The 14,689-nt window shown below is 47.7% G+C and overlaps 1 protein-coding gene across 1 annotated transcript in view; it reads right to left on the reverse strand.

Moving 5' to 3' along the window:
- Nucleotides 1–14,689, reverse strand: part of KDM4B (lysine demethylase 4B) — a 200,668-nt gene that overhangs the window by 104,232 nt on the left and 81,747 nt on the right. Inside the window, exon 6 of the mRNA XM_056867633.1 lies at nucleotides 4,460–4,563. Coding sequence (XP_056723611.1) covers nucleotides 4,460–4,563 — 104 coding nt within the window. The remainder of the gene's footprint in view (nucleotides 1–4,459; nucleotides 4,564–14,689) is intronic.

Genomic DNA, 14,689 nt, shown 5'->3' on the forward strand with positions numbered 1-14,689 from the left:
AGAGGCAATAACGAAACCGAGATAGCAGCCTGATTTAGATTTACACACAGCCCAAAAGGCGACTCCCGACGAGGAAGCTGGGCCTTATTTACTGTATTTTATATCAGCAGCAGAGGAGGAGGAGGAGGAGTTGGTTTTTATATGCCAACTTTCTCTACCACTCAAGGAAGAATCAAACCGGTTTACAACCACCTTCCCTTCCCCTCCCCACAACAGACACCCTGTGAGGGAGGTGGGGCTGAGAAAGCCCTAAAGAGCTGTGACTAGCCCAAGGTCACTCAGCTGGCTTCATGTGTAGGAGTGGGGAATCAAACCCGGCTCTCCAGATCAGAGACCACCGCTCTGAACCACCGCTGTTAACCACTACACCACGCTGGCTCTCTTACTGGGGTTGCCAAGGAGAATGGCCTGATGGATTGCCCCCCCAGGCTGATAAAGCAGGAGGGGAGGGGGCAGTTGGACCTTTTGCCACATGTCCCAGAATGGTTTGTCCAGTCCCAAGTAGGGCACCACAGTAAGCGATACTTCTGGGGCCAGAGTGGCTATTCTTCATAATTTCTTTTCCCCCGTCAAGTCACAGCTGACTTATGGCAACCCCGTGGGGTTTTCAAGGAACAAAACTTTCAGAGGTGGTTTGCCATCGCCTGCCTCTGCATAGCAACCCTAGACTTCCTTGGTGGTCTCCCATCCAAGCACTAACCGGGACTGACCCTGCTTTGCTTCTGAGATCTAATGAGATCAGGCTAGCCTGGGCCATCCAGGTTAAGGGAAGAGACATTCAGAGGCGGTCTGGCTCTGTGTCGCGACTCTGGACTTCCTTGGTGGTCTCCTGTCCAAGTACTAACCAGGGCTGACCCTGCTTAGCTTCTGAAATCTGACGATATTGGGCTACCCATCCAGATCAGGGCAGACGAATAGAGGTGGCTTGCCTACGTCTGCCTCTGCATAGCAACCCTGGACTCCCCTGATGGTCCCCCATCCAACTACTTAACCAGGGCTGACCCTGCTTAGCTTCCAAGACCTGACAACATCGGGCTAGCCTCGGCTGTCCAGGTCAGGCCTTTACAATTAGGCTTCAATATATATTTAAAAAAAACATGCAAGTGCAACATGTCAAATTCTGGCATGCTCACTTACAAAGAAGAAGGACGAAGAGGAAGAGGATGAGGAGGAGTTGGTTTTTATATGCCGACTTTCTCTACCATTTAAGGAAGAATCAAACCAGCTTACAACCACCTTCCCTTCCCACAACAGACACTCTGTGAGGTAGGTGGGGCTGAGAGAGCTCTAAGAGCGCTGTGACTAGCCCAAGGTCACCCAGCAGGCTTCATGTGGAGGAGTGGGGAAACAAATCCAGTTCACCAGATTAGCATCCGCTGCTCACGAGGAGGAGTGGGGGATCGAACCCGGTTCTCCAGATCAGAGTCCGCCGCTCCAAACCACTGCTCTTAACCCCTACACCACACTGGCTCTCAAAGGGGGTTCCTAATCTCATTCTGCAGTGTGGGACTACAACTCCTAGTGATGCTTGAAAGAGGCACCAGACGTGGCACTGCTTGGCCCGCGCAATCCCACTCCACGTGGCCTGCACAACAGCGGCGCTGCGAGAGGCTCTCTACCCTTCCCAACAGTGCAGGTGAGAGAAGTTCAAACCTGGCCTCTGATGTCCACCTCCACTTCAACCTGCTCATAAATCAAGGTGAAGCCGTGGCTGGTTCAATTAAGCAGACAGAAAGATTATCCTCCTGTCAGGAAATCTACATCCCCGCGTCTTCATCCCAAGCCCCACAGTGTATATTCTTCCCACATCACTGCTGTCAACATTATCCCACCAATAAATTAGAAAAGGAGCTCCGGCTGATGGATGGGCCCGGGTGGAAAAGTAATAACTATTGAGGAAAAGCCAGCACCGGCTGCCACTCACGGCGGAAAGCCCTGAATTTACGGACTTCTGCAAGGCCCACGCAGAATAAATGGAGAAATCAATCGCGGATTACAGAAATACACATTTTTAATTATTAAAGAGCTCGGGTATCGATCTGATTTCTTCTGAGAAGTAAATACCATTACTAAGATTTATAAACGCCCAGGTATTTGCCTTGTTTGAAGCCTGCCAGGAATGTTGATGAGGGGATTCCAGCCAGCCCCCTTTTTTAGAGGAATAAACGAGAAAGGTGTTTGATTCTTTCGCTGTAATTCTAGGCCCCCCTTGGGGAAACCGAACTAGCTCACTTCTGGCTTCCTTACACTAAGACGGTCCTCCTAACTCATCCCACCACTGAGCACAAGAGCCACAGAAAGGGTTCCTGAGGGAGGACAGAAGCAGGCAAGAGAGCAGTATCCTATTCGGCATTTCCCTCAATTTCCTCCAAATGTTAGCACCCACGTTCCCTTGCCTTAAGATAGGCTAAAGCAGGGGTGTCAAACATGCAGCCCATGGGCCAAATCCACCCCCTTGAGAGCTCTTCTCTGGCCAGAGAGCCAGCTGAGGCAGCCACCCCCTCCAGCCCCAGTCTGGGCTGGCAAGACATGGCCCGGCGACCAAGTGACATTTATGTTATCTCCGGCCCTCGTAACAGATGAGTTTGACACCCCTGGGATAGAGCAAGGGGAGGTGGGGAGAGAAGGGGAGCTCAGGAATGCCTGTATTGCTTGCTAGCACACTGTAGTGGAAAACGCGCAGAAGACCTTTGTAACACGAGGAGATAGACAGTAGTGTCTCACAGGGCGTCTGTTGTGGGGAGGGGGAGGGAAGGTGATAGTAAGCATGTTTGATTCTTCCTTAAGTGGTGGAGAAAGTTGGCATATAAAAACCAACTCCTCCTCCTACTCTTCTTCTTCCTTTTTTTCTTCACTATGTAATAGATTGTCCTATGACAGCACTGGGGTGGAGGGGGTTAATGGAGCTGAAGGACTATCTTCTCAACTTGCACTAGTAACCTGCACTTTTGGGGAGGGTAAGGGAGTAATTTTGCACCTGACCATTGGTATGCCAAAGCGGTCTTATCTCCTGGCCTTGGAGAGCTCTCTTCCAAGTTGCTAGGCAGTAGGACACACGCACACACTCACTATTGCTTTTTTATAAGAAGGGGGGGCTACTTTCTGGGGGGGGGGCTGCTTGCCTGGCTTCTTCTTGCTTTCCATTCCAGACCGAGCTGTGTGTGTTGGAGTCTACCTACGGCTGTATTTCGGGGTCCGTGTGAAGGAAGAGACATGGGTACTCTTTTGTCTGTCATTCTGTTTGCTTGTTTTATCGCTCGCAGACAATAAAACCGCTTAAATTCTCGCTGTGTTGTAATCATTGCCTCTGAAATACCTAAGGGAAAAGAACCTTTCGCCCTTGTGGCAAATACGCACCACCGAAACCAGAAGCGTCAGCTTTCCTCCCATCTCAAAGACATGCCCTGATTAGGAGCAGCCACTACTTGGCTCAAATGTGCCGATCAGCATTCACACAGCTGCAAACCCTGCGAGATGCAAAGGGGTTAACTGTGAAAGGGCCCTGTGAAAAGAGCTCTCCCCACCCTCTGCCGTGGAAGAAGCCAGGATAGACAGAAGGGAAGCAGAGGGGAGCAGAAGGGAGCCAATCCCCCCATCTTGTACTGCGCCCCCCACTCCCATTTCTGTCATTTTCCTCTCACTCTCCCTTCAAGGAGCTCAGGGTATTATGCGCAGGGCTCCCCAAGGCCAAGACCACAGGGTGGTACCCAGATGTACATCATCAAGATAGTTTAACTGCAGCTCCAAGCCTACTTTTTGGGGAAATGTATGGTTTGAGCAGACAGCAAGAGTTCTACGTAAGAAAGGGTTGAAGGGAGAAATACAGGTTGAGCATCTCTTATCCAGATAGCCGATATCCGGACCGACCCGAAAACCAGACTTTTTGAGCTGGCGTGCAGGCATTATTCACAGGCCCTCAGCAGCACACCAAATTTGCTTTCTAATAGTTCAATGTACACAAAATTATTTAAAATATTGTTTAAAATTACATTCAGGCTAGGGTGTACAAAATCTATATAAAACGTAAACACATTTTGTGTTTAGACTTGGGTCCCATCCCCAAGATATCTCATTAGGTATATGCAAATATTCCAAAATAATTGAGGACAGAAGTGAGAGAATCCAACATTACTGGCCTCCCCATCTCCCCCCGTACTCTTGACATCTGTGGGGGGTTTGATGTTTTAAGGTTGCTGACGTTTTAATGATACTGATGATTTTATGTATTTTAGTGGTTGTTACCTGCCCTGAGCCTGGCTTGCTGGGGATGAGAGCGGGCTACAAATTCGAATAAATAAATAAATAAAATAAAAATACAGAAAGATCCTAAATATGGACCACTTCTGGTCCCAAGCAGAAGTGATCCATATTTGGGATACTCAACCTGTATGAGCAGCCCACCCGTTTGTTTCCACAGGCCAGACTGCCTTGAGAATCTGAAGACACCCTCCGTACTCACCCGGTCAAAGGGGATGCCATATTTCTTCAAGATGGACGGTGAAATGAGGGTCATCTTATGACGGAGGAAGGCATCGCAGCCTTGGGAGCTCCCAGGAAAAAACCCTGCAGGAGGATTCAGGACAAACAAATGGAACCGTTACCCCTCCAATCTCTCCCGAGCTATTCACAAAACTCTGGGACTTAAAACAAAGGAGGTGGAGAAACAAATGTGTGCTTGGCATTTCTCCAAAGATCTCCTTTCCTGTGTACACGAGCTCTGAAAAGGAACAAACGGGTTGAAAGCGAAGACCCTCGAGGCTCACGTAAGGTGAAAGTATACCAGTTCAGATAAACCAGCGAAAAATACTGGGTGGAACACACCTGTGCACATGCTCAAGAGGATAACTTCTACATCCCCAGTCTGGTGAAAACGACACAAAGAACAACCAGCTGGCAGAGCTTAAACCGAGACAAGCAGGTCTGTGGGAACAGTAGGGAACACGGTGCGTGTCAAAAGCTTCCCGGAGGAGTGAGCACACAACAGAAAGACCTTTGGCTTAGTGCACACGCACAATAATGTCGTAAAATTGTTCTTGGATTGCTGCCACCTCAAACCCCAAGGGAGCGGGTTACCTAGTTGAATGTTACCACTGGGAAAAGAATCTTTGCACATTCTGTTATGGATGTCTCTTGTCAGGTTTGACCAAGCTGGAGGTGTTCCCTTCAGTAGTCATGAGCTTCTAACTGGCTTCCCACCATCAGATCATTAACCTCTTGGCAAAAAGGTACGCCCAACAACGTATCAAGTTTGTTGTGGGTCAAGTACACAGGTATGTACAATTAGAGAATCTGTTTCCATTTTATCCTTTATTTATGCATATCTAGAACACCTTTAATGCTGTTTGTCTTAAAAGAATATAAAATATCAACAGTTAATTCTATATAATCATAAAATAAAGAGCTTCTACATGAGTCCAATATATGTCTTACGAGCAATAGGTACACAAGACAAGCAGCCTCATTAAGAAGCTAATTTTTAGTCCAAGCCTATAATATTAGACACTTTCAGAATAATCTCTTAACTGTTCCTGTGAATCAGGTTCACATTATCGCCTAATTATGATAGACTTCAAACACCCTACAAAATCTAAAACTCATACACACATTACAGCTTTGTGTATGCTTTAACAACACCCTTCTGGCTACTTTTAGGCTTAGGGAGTGACATCTACCAAAGCGTACTGTGCATCTCGATGTTCCCATAATCTGGGGGACCTTTTATCCACTTGGGTGAGAGGGATGGTCCTTTGATACTGCTCTATGACCAGAGTGGAACGCATGTTGTCTTCTCCTCAGGTGTGAAAATGAGGTGTAGGCTGCCAACTCTGGCTTCTGCATCTTGATAGAATTACAGCGCCTCTATCCCAACACCGTGCATTTTGTTTCTCATTCAGAGCTCACCGCTGTCAAAAGCAACGCTGCAGCTAAATGTGGCAATAATCATATCCCTCCAGCAGTCCCACGCAGCGCACCTGCCAATAAATATGCAAATTCCGCCTTGATTCTTCAGCAGCAGACACAACGGCAGCCTACTGTCCGCGGTACTATTTATGACCACCACAATCTGAAGATGCTTTTCTAGCGCCACGCTATCATTTGTAACTTCATTTAACGCGAGATAAGAGGAGGACAGCTACTCAGTGCAGACTCTCTTGGCTTTGCCAACCCTCTTCTCTCCCTCTCCTTTTTGCCCAATTTTGTTGTGCTCGCTGTGTTACAATATTTTTGTTGGTCCTAGTAGTAGTAGTAGTAGGAGGAGGAGGAGGAGGAGTTGGTTTTTATATGCCAACTTTCTCTACCACTTAAGAGAGACTCAAACTGGCTTACAATCACCTTCCCTTCCCCTCCCCACAACAGACACCCTGTGAGGTAGGTGAGGCTGAGAGAGCTCTAAGAGAGCTGTGACTAGCCCAACGGCACCCAGCTGGCTTCGTGTGGAGGAGTGGGGAAACAAATCCAGTTCACTAGATTAGCCTCCACCACTCAAGTGGAGGAGTGGGGAATCAAACCTGGTTCTCCAGATCAGAGTCCACTGCTCCAAACCACCCCTCTTAACCACTACACCACGCTGGCTCTCATGAGACAAGGAATCGCTCAGAAGCACAGAGTGCATGACACATCCCTGAAGCAAAGGCTCATGTCCTCTTCTTCAAAGGTTTTTCTCCCAGCCCTTGTCTACCATGTTGCGATGCTTGACACCCCGCACGCCTCTACTGAAGGCTTTCACAGTGTGCAAAGAGCTCACTCTTATAATGGGGGCTCGCGTTGATTGATTTTTAACAAGGGCTTTTTATGACGCCTCTCAATCTGAAGATTTTAACTTGGTTGGCTTTTATGATTTTTATATGAGATCGTGCGGTCCTTGCAACTGGTTTATTTCAATGATTTTATTGCCACTTTTATACTCTGCTATAAACCTGCTCTCTTTTTTTTTAACATAAAGACATCCTGGAAATCTGATTATGTAAATAATCCTCTCCAATTTCTGTCTGGCCCAACCTAGATAGTCCAGCCTAGCTCTATCTGGTCAGATCTCAGAAGCTAAGCACAATCAGCCCTGGTTAGTACTTGGATGGGAGACCACTAAAGAAGTCCAGAGTTGCTAGGCCAAGGCAGGAAATGGCAAACCACCTCTGCTAGCCCAATCTCATCAGATCTCAGAAGCTAAGCAGGGTCAGCCCTGGTTAGAATTTGGATGGGAGACCACCAAGGAGGCAGGAAATAGCAAACCACCTCTGAAGAAGAAGAGTTGGTTTTTATATGCCGACTTTCTCTACCACTTAAGGAAGAAGGTTTACAATCACCTTCTTTTCCCCTCCCTACAACAGACACCCTGTGAGGGAGGTGGGGCTGAGAGAGTGTGACTGGCCCAAGGTCACCCAGCTGGTTTCATGTGTAGGAGTGGGGAAACCAACCCGGTTCACCAGATTAGCCTCCGCTGCTCATGCAGAGGAGTGGGGAATCAAACCCGGTTCTCCAGATCAGCCACCACTCCAAACCACCGCTCTTAACCACTACAACTACACTGGCTCTCTGTTCCTCTCCTGCCTTGAAAACCTCATGAGAGGTCACCCTTAGTTGGTTCTGGTTATGAAGAACATCCTTTAGCAGAACACTGCTATTCACAGGATTTCTCTCCTTATAAAAACACAAATGGCTTCAAATGCAAAGGAACGCACCTCCCCAGCCAGGCTGCCTTCTCAACTCACTTCTGGAAATCCAGTCAACAGCACCTGTGACGTGAACCTCCTTGGACTTTGCTGCAATGTCATGGATTCAGGTGCACGTCTATCCGTCCCTAGGAAGCGGCCCTAGCATTCCATGCCTCCATACTCCTGAAATACTTTATTTCCCATGGGATTCATTTCTGTTCTTGTACACGTGATTATTTGCAGCCTCAGAGCAAGGGGAGGGGCTGTGGCTCAGTGGTCGAGCATCTGCTTGGCGTGCAGAAGGTCCCAGGTTCAATCCCCGGCTTCTCCAGTTAAAGGGGCTAGGAAAGTAGGTGATGTGAAAGACCTCCGCCTGAGACCCTGGAGAACCGCTGCTGGTCTGAGTAGACAATACGGACTTTGATGGGCCAAGGGTCTGATTCAGTATAAGGCAGCTTCATGTGTTCACACCCTGGTTTTAAAACTCCCGGCTCGGCAATGAGAAATTCCATGGGGTGAGAGGATGGCCAGAAAATATACTTGTATGGTTTGTTAGCATGCAAACGGCAAGGCTTGGGAACTCGCCTGAAGCGTGAGGTTTAAGGCTGCAGGTAAGACAGATGCCTAGCGAGGGATAACATTTCCACATGGCTGAAAAGTGAGAGAGACAAAGACAGACACAGGCAGCCGGTTACCTGTCTTCTGCTGCTGCAACTGACGTTTTTAATTCTTCCACAAACAGGCCTCCTGTTAAGCGGTATCTTTGCAAGTGTCTCCGAAGAGGAGTTCTCTCAGAGCCAGGACTTTTTATTCTGACACTTTCTGGATGGGTCCAGAAACGCTCTAGGTCGTCAGCTGGCCACGGCCAGACTGGAATGCACAATTCAGCTGACTGCTTACCTGAGGCTAAAAGCCCCTTGGTCCCTGCTCACCTCACGGTACGCAGCACAGAAGTGTCCTCACTGGGCATCCTGCTCTCTCCTACACCCTTCTCCTACACCTCTAGGGGAAGGAAGCCCCTCTACAGCAGCGCTTGGCTTTTTAGTTTATGGGTGAAACTACTGTATAAAATCAGCACTCGTTTCAGCCATGGACTTGGGAACGGCAGGCAACTGGAGGACACACTCTGAACATGTCTGATTAGGATACGTCCTATTAAAACGAGAACAGTTTATACATGAACACATGAAGCTGCCTGATCCTGAACCAGACCCTTGGTCCATCAAGGTCAGTATTGTCTACTCAGACTGGCAGCGGCCCTCCAGGGTCTCAGGCAGAGGTCTTTCACATCACCTACTTGCCTAGCCCTTTTAACTGGAGATGCCAGGGATTGAACCTGGGACCTTCTGCATGCAAAGCAGATGCTCCACCACTGAGCTACGGTCCTTATACTGAATCAGACCCTTTGTCCATCAAACTCAGTCTTGTCTACTCAGACCAGCAGCGGCTCTCCAGGGTCTCAGGTGGAGGTCTTTCATATCACCTACTTGCCTGGAGATGCCAAGGATTGAACCTGGGACCTTTTGCATGCAAAGCAGAGGCTCTACCACTGAGCCACGGTCCCCATATTTTACTTACCGACTACCCCTCCAGAAGTAAGCTTCAACCGTGTACATTGTAAGGTTGACCAAAGTTACTTGCACACATTGGTTGGGACACAGAAACCATTTCCGGGCTCTTGTTCCAGCACAGTTCAGAGCTGCAGTCCCACAGAACCTGACTTGGAACACCCCTCCCCCCCCCCCCCGCTCAGGCACATAGAGTTTGATGCTGGAGCCTAAAAATGGCAGATTTTTCTCGTTCTTGCACAAAGCTGATGCTGACTTCAATATGTTACTCAGAAGACTGAATTATTATTTTTCCAGCATTGAATAGATCTCTCCTGATCTCCCCTGTGGGCCTCTGACCCTCTAGGAATCCATATCGGACCATGTTTCTACTGTATATACCACGGACTCCACGGGCCCAGGGAGGGGCAGCAGAAGGAGTGAAGGAAGTGGAGGAGGAGGAGGAAGTGGATAGGGAGTAAAATATAATTCTAAGATTTGAACAACAAAACACTAATTGATGCTACATAATGGCGGAGGTTTTTTAAAAGTGCAAGGAATCACTGGCTCCTGGCAACTTTTTTCCCTCTGTACTAAAAGCATTTCAATTAGAATTATGAGCGCCTGCCACCCGGTTCACCGTCCCTCTCCGCAGTTCCTCTTTTTAATGCACAGTTTAAGTGGCTCTCATTAAAGCGACTAATAAAGGAGCACATTTTAAGTGATTAGCACCAATAACGTGGCAACGCATTAGCGGTCCCCTCTGTGGGCTCTGCAACTCTCCCAGCGAGCCCATTTATAGACCCAGCTATTCATTTTCCATATTAATTGCAAGCTCGTGCCACCGTTCTGAGCGTCTCTGGAAAGATGATGTTGGGGTGGGGAGGGGAACACTATTTGTTGCTTCTGCACAGAAACAGACCCCCCCCCCTTTAAATCATAAACGCTGAAGGGAAGGAGAGAGAAATTTTCAACAGTTAAAGCGCGGAAAGGTTAGATGATCAGCCATATTTGCACATTAATCCAACCACGAGGAGGAGGGGAGGAGATGGAGGAGGAGAAGAAGAAGAAGAAGAGGAGGAGGAGGAGAGGAGGAGGAGAAGAGGCAGAGGAGGAGGAAGAGAAGAAAGAGAAGAGATGGTTTCTATATGCAGACTTTCCCTACCACTTAAGGGAGACTCAAACAGGCTTACAATCACCTTCCCTTCCCCTCCCCACAACAGACACTCTGTGAGGTGGGTGGGGTTGAGAGAGCTCTAAGAGAGCTGTGACTAGCCCAAGGTCACCGAGCTGGCTTCATGTGCAGGAGCGGGGAAACAAATCCAGTTCACCAGATTAGCCTCCGCTGTTCATGTGGAATCAAACCCGGTTCTCCAGATCAGAGTCCACAGCTCCAAACCACCGCTTTTAACCACTACACCACGCTGGCTACGAAATTGATTAAGCAAGGACAAATTTTAGTAGTTGGTTCGCCCATTCAAGTTATTTGTGACACAGACGCATTTTTAGTTGGGGGGGTTGCATTCAATTAACAAACAAAAGTCTACACGCTCGCCTGGAGGCAAATTCTTCCTCGCCACAAGCTAGGAGCTATTGACAAGCCTGCAGCGATCAGTGGCATTTGTCGCTACAGAGAGGTACAAATAAGAAGGGGGGGGGGGAGAGCCGCACTTCTTGCTTTTTATTTTAAATTCCATGCAGACTTTCAACCTATTTTTTTTTAAGGCCCAAACAAACTCCCTCTGTGGGCAGCGGGGATTTACGGGGTCTTTTATTTATGCTCTGCTGAAAGAGCGGCTTTTGTAAACCTTGACGTACGACTGAGTGAAAACGCTCCGAATATAACATTGCTCTAAAGCCCTAATTTTCCAGTCGGTGGTTTCCAATATGTTATTTCTATTTTATACGATGTCTGGCGTTGACTGGCTCCCCGAGAGACAAGAGAGGACGCTTTCCTTCCTCGGAGCATCTGTCACGTGGGGGGTTTTTTTTACACATCCGACACCATCATTCCAACCCAATAACTGGTCAGCCTGCCTTCTTTCCCCCAAAAAAGGAATCAGCCAGTTATTTATGTCAATGAAAAGAGTTCTTTTTGACAGTGTACTATGGGTGTTGCAAATGAGGAGGAGAGGGTGTAGCAGCTCCCAAACTCCAGCAATAATCTTGAGTTACTAACCACAGGCGTGCTTGATCTCACGTTCTAGAATTCTAGAGAAGGACCTCCCTTCCTGCCAAGATTTACAACTGGCAGGGGAAGGGGAACCGGGTCCCCGGTCCTCGTTGCCCCATGGTCAGGGAAAGAGAAAAGAAGTCTTAAATGGCTTGGGACCGAGGCATCTGAAGGGCCATCTTCTTCCGTAGGTCTGGGAGTTAAGAAGAAGAAGAGTTGGTTTTTATATGCCAACTTTCTCTACCACTTAAGGGGAACCAACCCGGCTTCTTCCTTAAGTGGTAGAGGAAGAGGAAGAATTAGAATTAGAAGAAGAATTATAATTAGAAGACGACGAGGAGGAGGAAGAAAAGGAAGAGGAGGAGTTGGTTTTTATATGCCAACTTTCCCTACCACTTAGGGGAGACTGAAACCGGCTTATAATCACCTTCTTTCCCCTCCCCATAACAGACACCCTGTGAGCTGTAGGTGGGGCTAAGAGAGCAGTAACTTGGCCAAGGTCACCCAGCTGGCCAGTGTGTAGGAGTGGGGAAACAAATCCAGTTCACCAGATTAGCCTCCGCCACTCAAGTGGAGGAGTGGGGAATCAAACCTGGTTCTCCAGATCAGAGTCCACCACTCCAAACCACCCCTCTTAACCACTACACCATGCTGGCTCCCACACAGACTAGTATCCATTTTGACTAGTAGCTATGGATAGCCCTCTCCTCCATGAACATGTCCACTCCACATGTCCACCACGTTGTGATCCGTCTGCCTTGGAGATGGTATAGCCCCAGGGCCATTTTCTCGATAGTGAGGGTGGCCTAAGCCAGCTCCTCAAGTTACACCTTTGGCGTAGCTCAACCCAAAGAACTGCTTTCCTCTTTCAATTTTTTTTAAATCACACCCTAAATAATCATCAAAGAGCACAACAGAAAAGCAAGTTAGGCCAGGTGCTATTTCTTACTACCTGCCTTTTGAAATGTCTAGTTTTGTTCCAGGGGGTGGGGAAAGGGACGACAACACAGCGTCGATAATAAACGGAAAGGGGAGGAAGAGGGAAGAGACTGTCCGTCCCTGCAAATAGACTCGCAGGCCACAGCGTGGCCACCCAAGCCGGCACCCGCCCAATTATATACATCGCGGAGAGAGGAGTTCAATAATTACGCCTGACTCCAGCCACTGTTATTGAACCCGTAAGCACTTTTTAAATGAAAAACGTGCAGCAATCAATATGAATGGTGTTTGTATTTAACAGGCCAAAAACAAATGGAGAAAAGAGAAGCGTTTTGTTATTGAGACTCATCACCAAGATTTCAAAGCGTGGGCAAGAGAACAGAGAGCTGCTGCTTGCCCTGCCCCTGCCCTATACCATCTCCAAGGCAGATAGATTACAATGTGGTGGACATATGGAGTGGACATGTTCATGCATACCTATTCTCTCCAGAATCAGAGGAGCATGCCAGTTATATTAGGTGCTTTGGAACACAGGCAGGATGGTGCTGCTGCAGCCGTCTTGTTTGTGGGCTTCCTAAAGGCACCTGGTTGGCAACTGTGTGAATGGACTGCTGGACTTGATGGGCCTTGATCTGATCCAGCAGGGCTTTCCTTATGTTATCACAATGTTCTTAACACACCTTTCATTGGGACGAGCTAAATTAAAAGTATATACCCATGCTGATCCCTGAGGAACATCTTTCCTTTTAAACCCAGGCAAGGGATCTGACTGGACTACGGCAGTTCTCGCTACATGAGGCTCCCTTTGAAGACTGCCTGGAAACTTCTACTGGCTCAAAGCATGGCACCCCGATTATCAATGACACCAGGGTAGAACCACCATATTACTGCAGTCTGTACACCAGTAACCAATTCATTCCCACACACTATTCAGGGGGCACTTTAGAATTCCCAGCCAAAGAATGGTAAAAATGGAGCTCTTCAAAAGCGGTTTTATCTCCAGATGAACAACAAGGGGTTATTGATCATATGTCCTGCTTTTTTTAGCCTTGAACTATGGTTTCGTAGTGGACAGTTTATGGTTTTGTATACTTTACATGAAAGGCATTGCGAACAGTATTCATAAAACTGCTTCAGGAGTTTGAATTTTTAACTAGGAAGTGGGACAAAGATTTTCAAAATAACTTCCGAAGGGCTAACTTTTCCACATGCACCTCCCTTGCCTTCCGAGAGGAGGTGTCTCGTTCCTGAGCTCCACACCGAAATAAAGAGCGCCGATGATAACCCATCTGCATGTCAAAGGGTAAGCCTGAATTTTCTTTTCAGCTTCTCGCTTTTCGGCAAGGAATTCATGACGTGAGAAGTCCTCTCGCAATAATGCCTGCCTGTTTGCCCCCAAACCACTGTGGTTTCACTTCCAGCGTACGATATGGCCAGAGGTGTTTTTTTTCCCAGATAGTGAGCTTCTCATACCACTTCAGGGCCTGAGCGAAGACCGGTCCCTCAGCTCACTGCACACCCAAGAAGCCCAGGCAAGCAGCTATATTTGCTGCCTCTAGAAAGGCAAATAAACTCCACCAGCAGAGGCACCCCAGATGAACTGGGGTGCCACAGAGCCAGCGCGGTTGGAGACTGCAGCTTGGCTGAAGCTCCAAAGGATGCTAAACGATCGGTATGTCATTAGCAAACCTCAAAGGCAGCTGAAATCCAAAAATAACCCACTTGAACTTTTAACTAAGTGCCTTCAAGGAGCCACCTGATTATAAAGGCCAGATGCAGCTGCAGTTTCTGTTGATAACACTGCTGCTTAAGTGGCCAAGAGACTTTCCTTTCCTTTCCTTTATCCCTTAGAAGCTCCTTGATCCATTGATCTTGAGCAGCGTAAATCTAACGTTTGAGGGATATAAGGACTGAAATACATTGCCACTGCCAATGTAGCCTTGGGATCCCTGTCACTTAATAAAAAAAGGCATTGTGTCAGACACAGAGGTATTCAATTTGTATGTTAAAAGGGGAGAGATATAACGTGATCAAAGTTCCTCATAAAAGTGGCATTCCAAAAGGGCATGAGCTAATGAATCCATAGAGCCAGAAGAGCAAGGACAGGTCCTGTCTGGGTCTGGTATATTCAAAATTCTGCCTTGCATAACCATAGAGGGGTTAGCATTCAGGGGTTAGCTAAACAGAAGTCTCTAGAACGACAAGTTGTCAAATAATAAGTATAAGCAGGCAAACAGCGTGTTGGTGGTATTCCGAAACACTGAGATGAACAAACGCGGCGAGCACGAGAAGTAGTGCTGTTATAATCAAGCTCTTGAATGCGCTTTTTAATTTTGGTGAAAGCTTGTTTCCCCAAGATCTAATAACACATCCTGCGA

This window comes from Euleptes europaea, chromosome 2 (assembly GCF_029931775.1).
Source record: "Euleptes europaea isolate rEulEur1 chromosome 2, rEulEur1.hap1, whole genome shotgun sequence".
Taxonomy (NCBI): Eukaryota; Metazoa; Chordata; class Lepidosauria; order Squamata; family Sphaerodactylidae; genus Euleptes; species Euleptes europaea.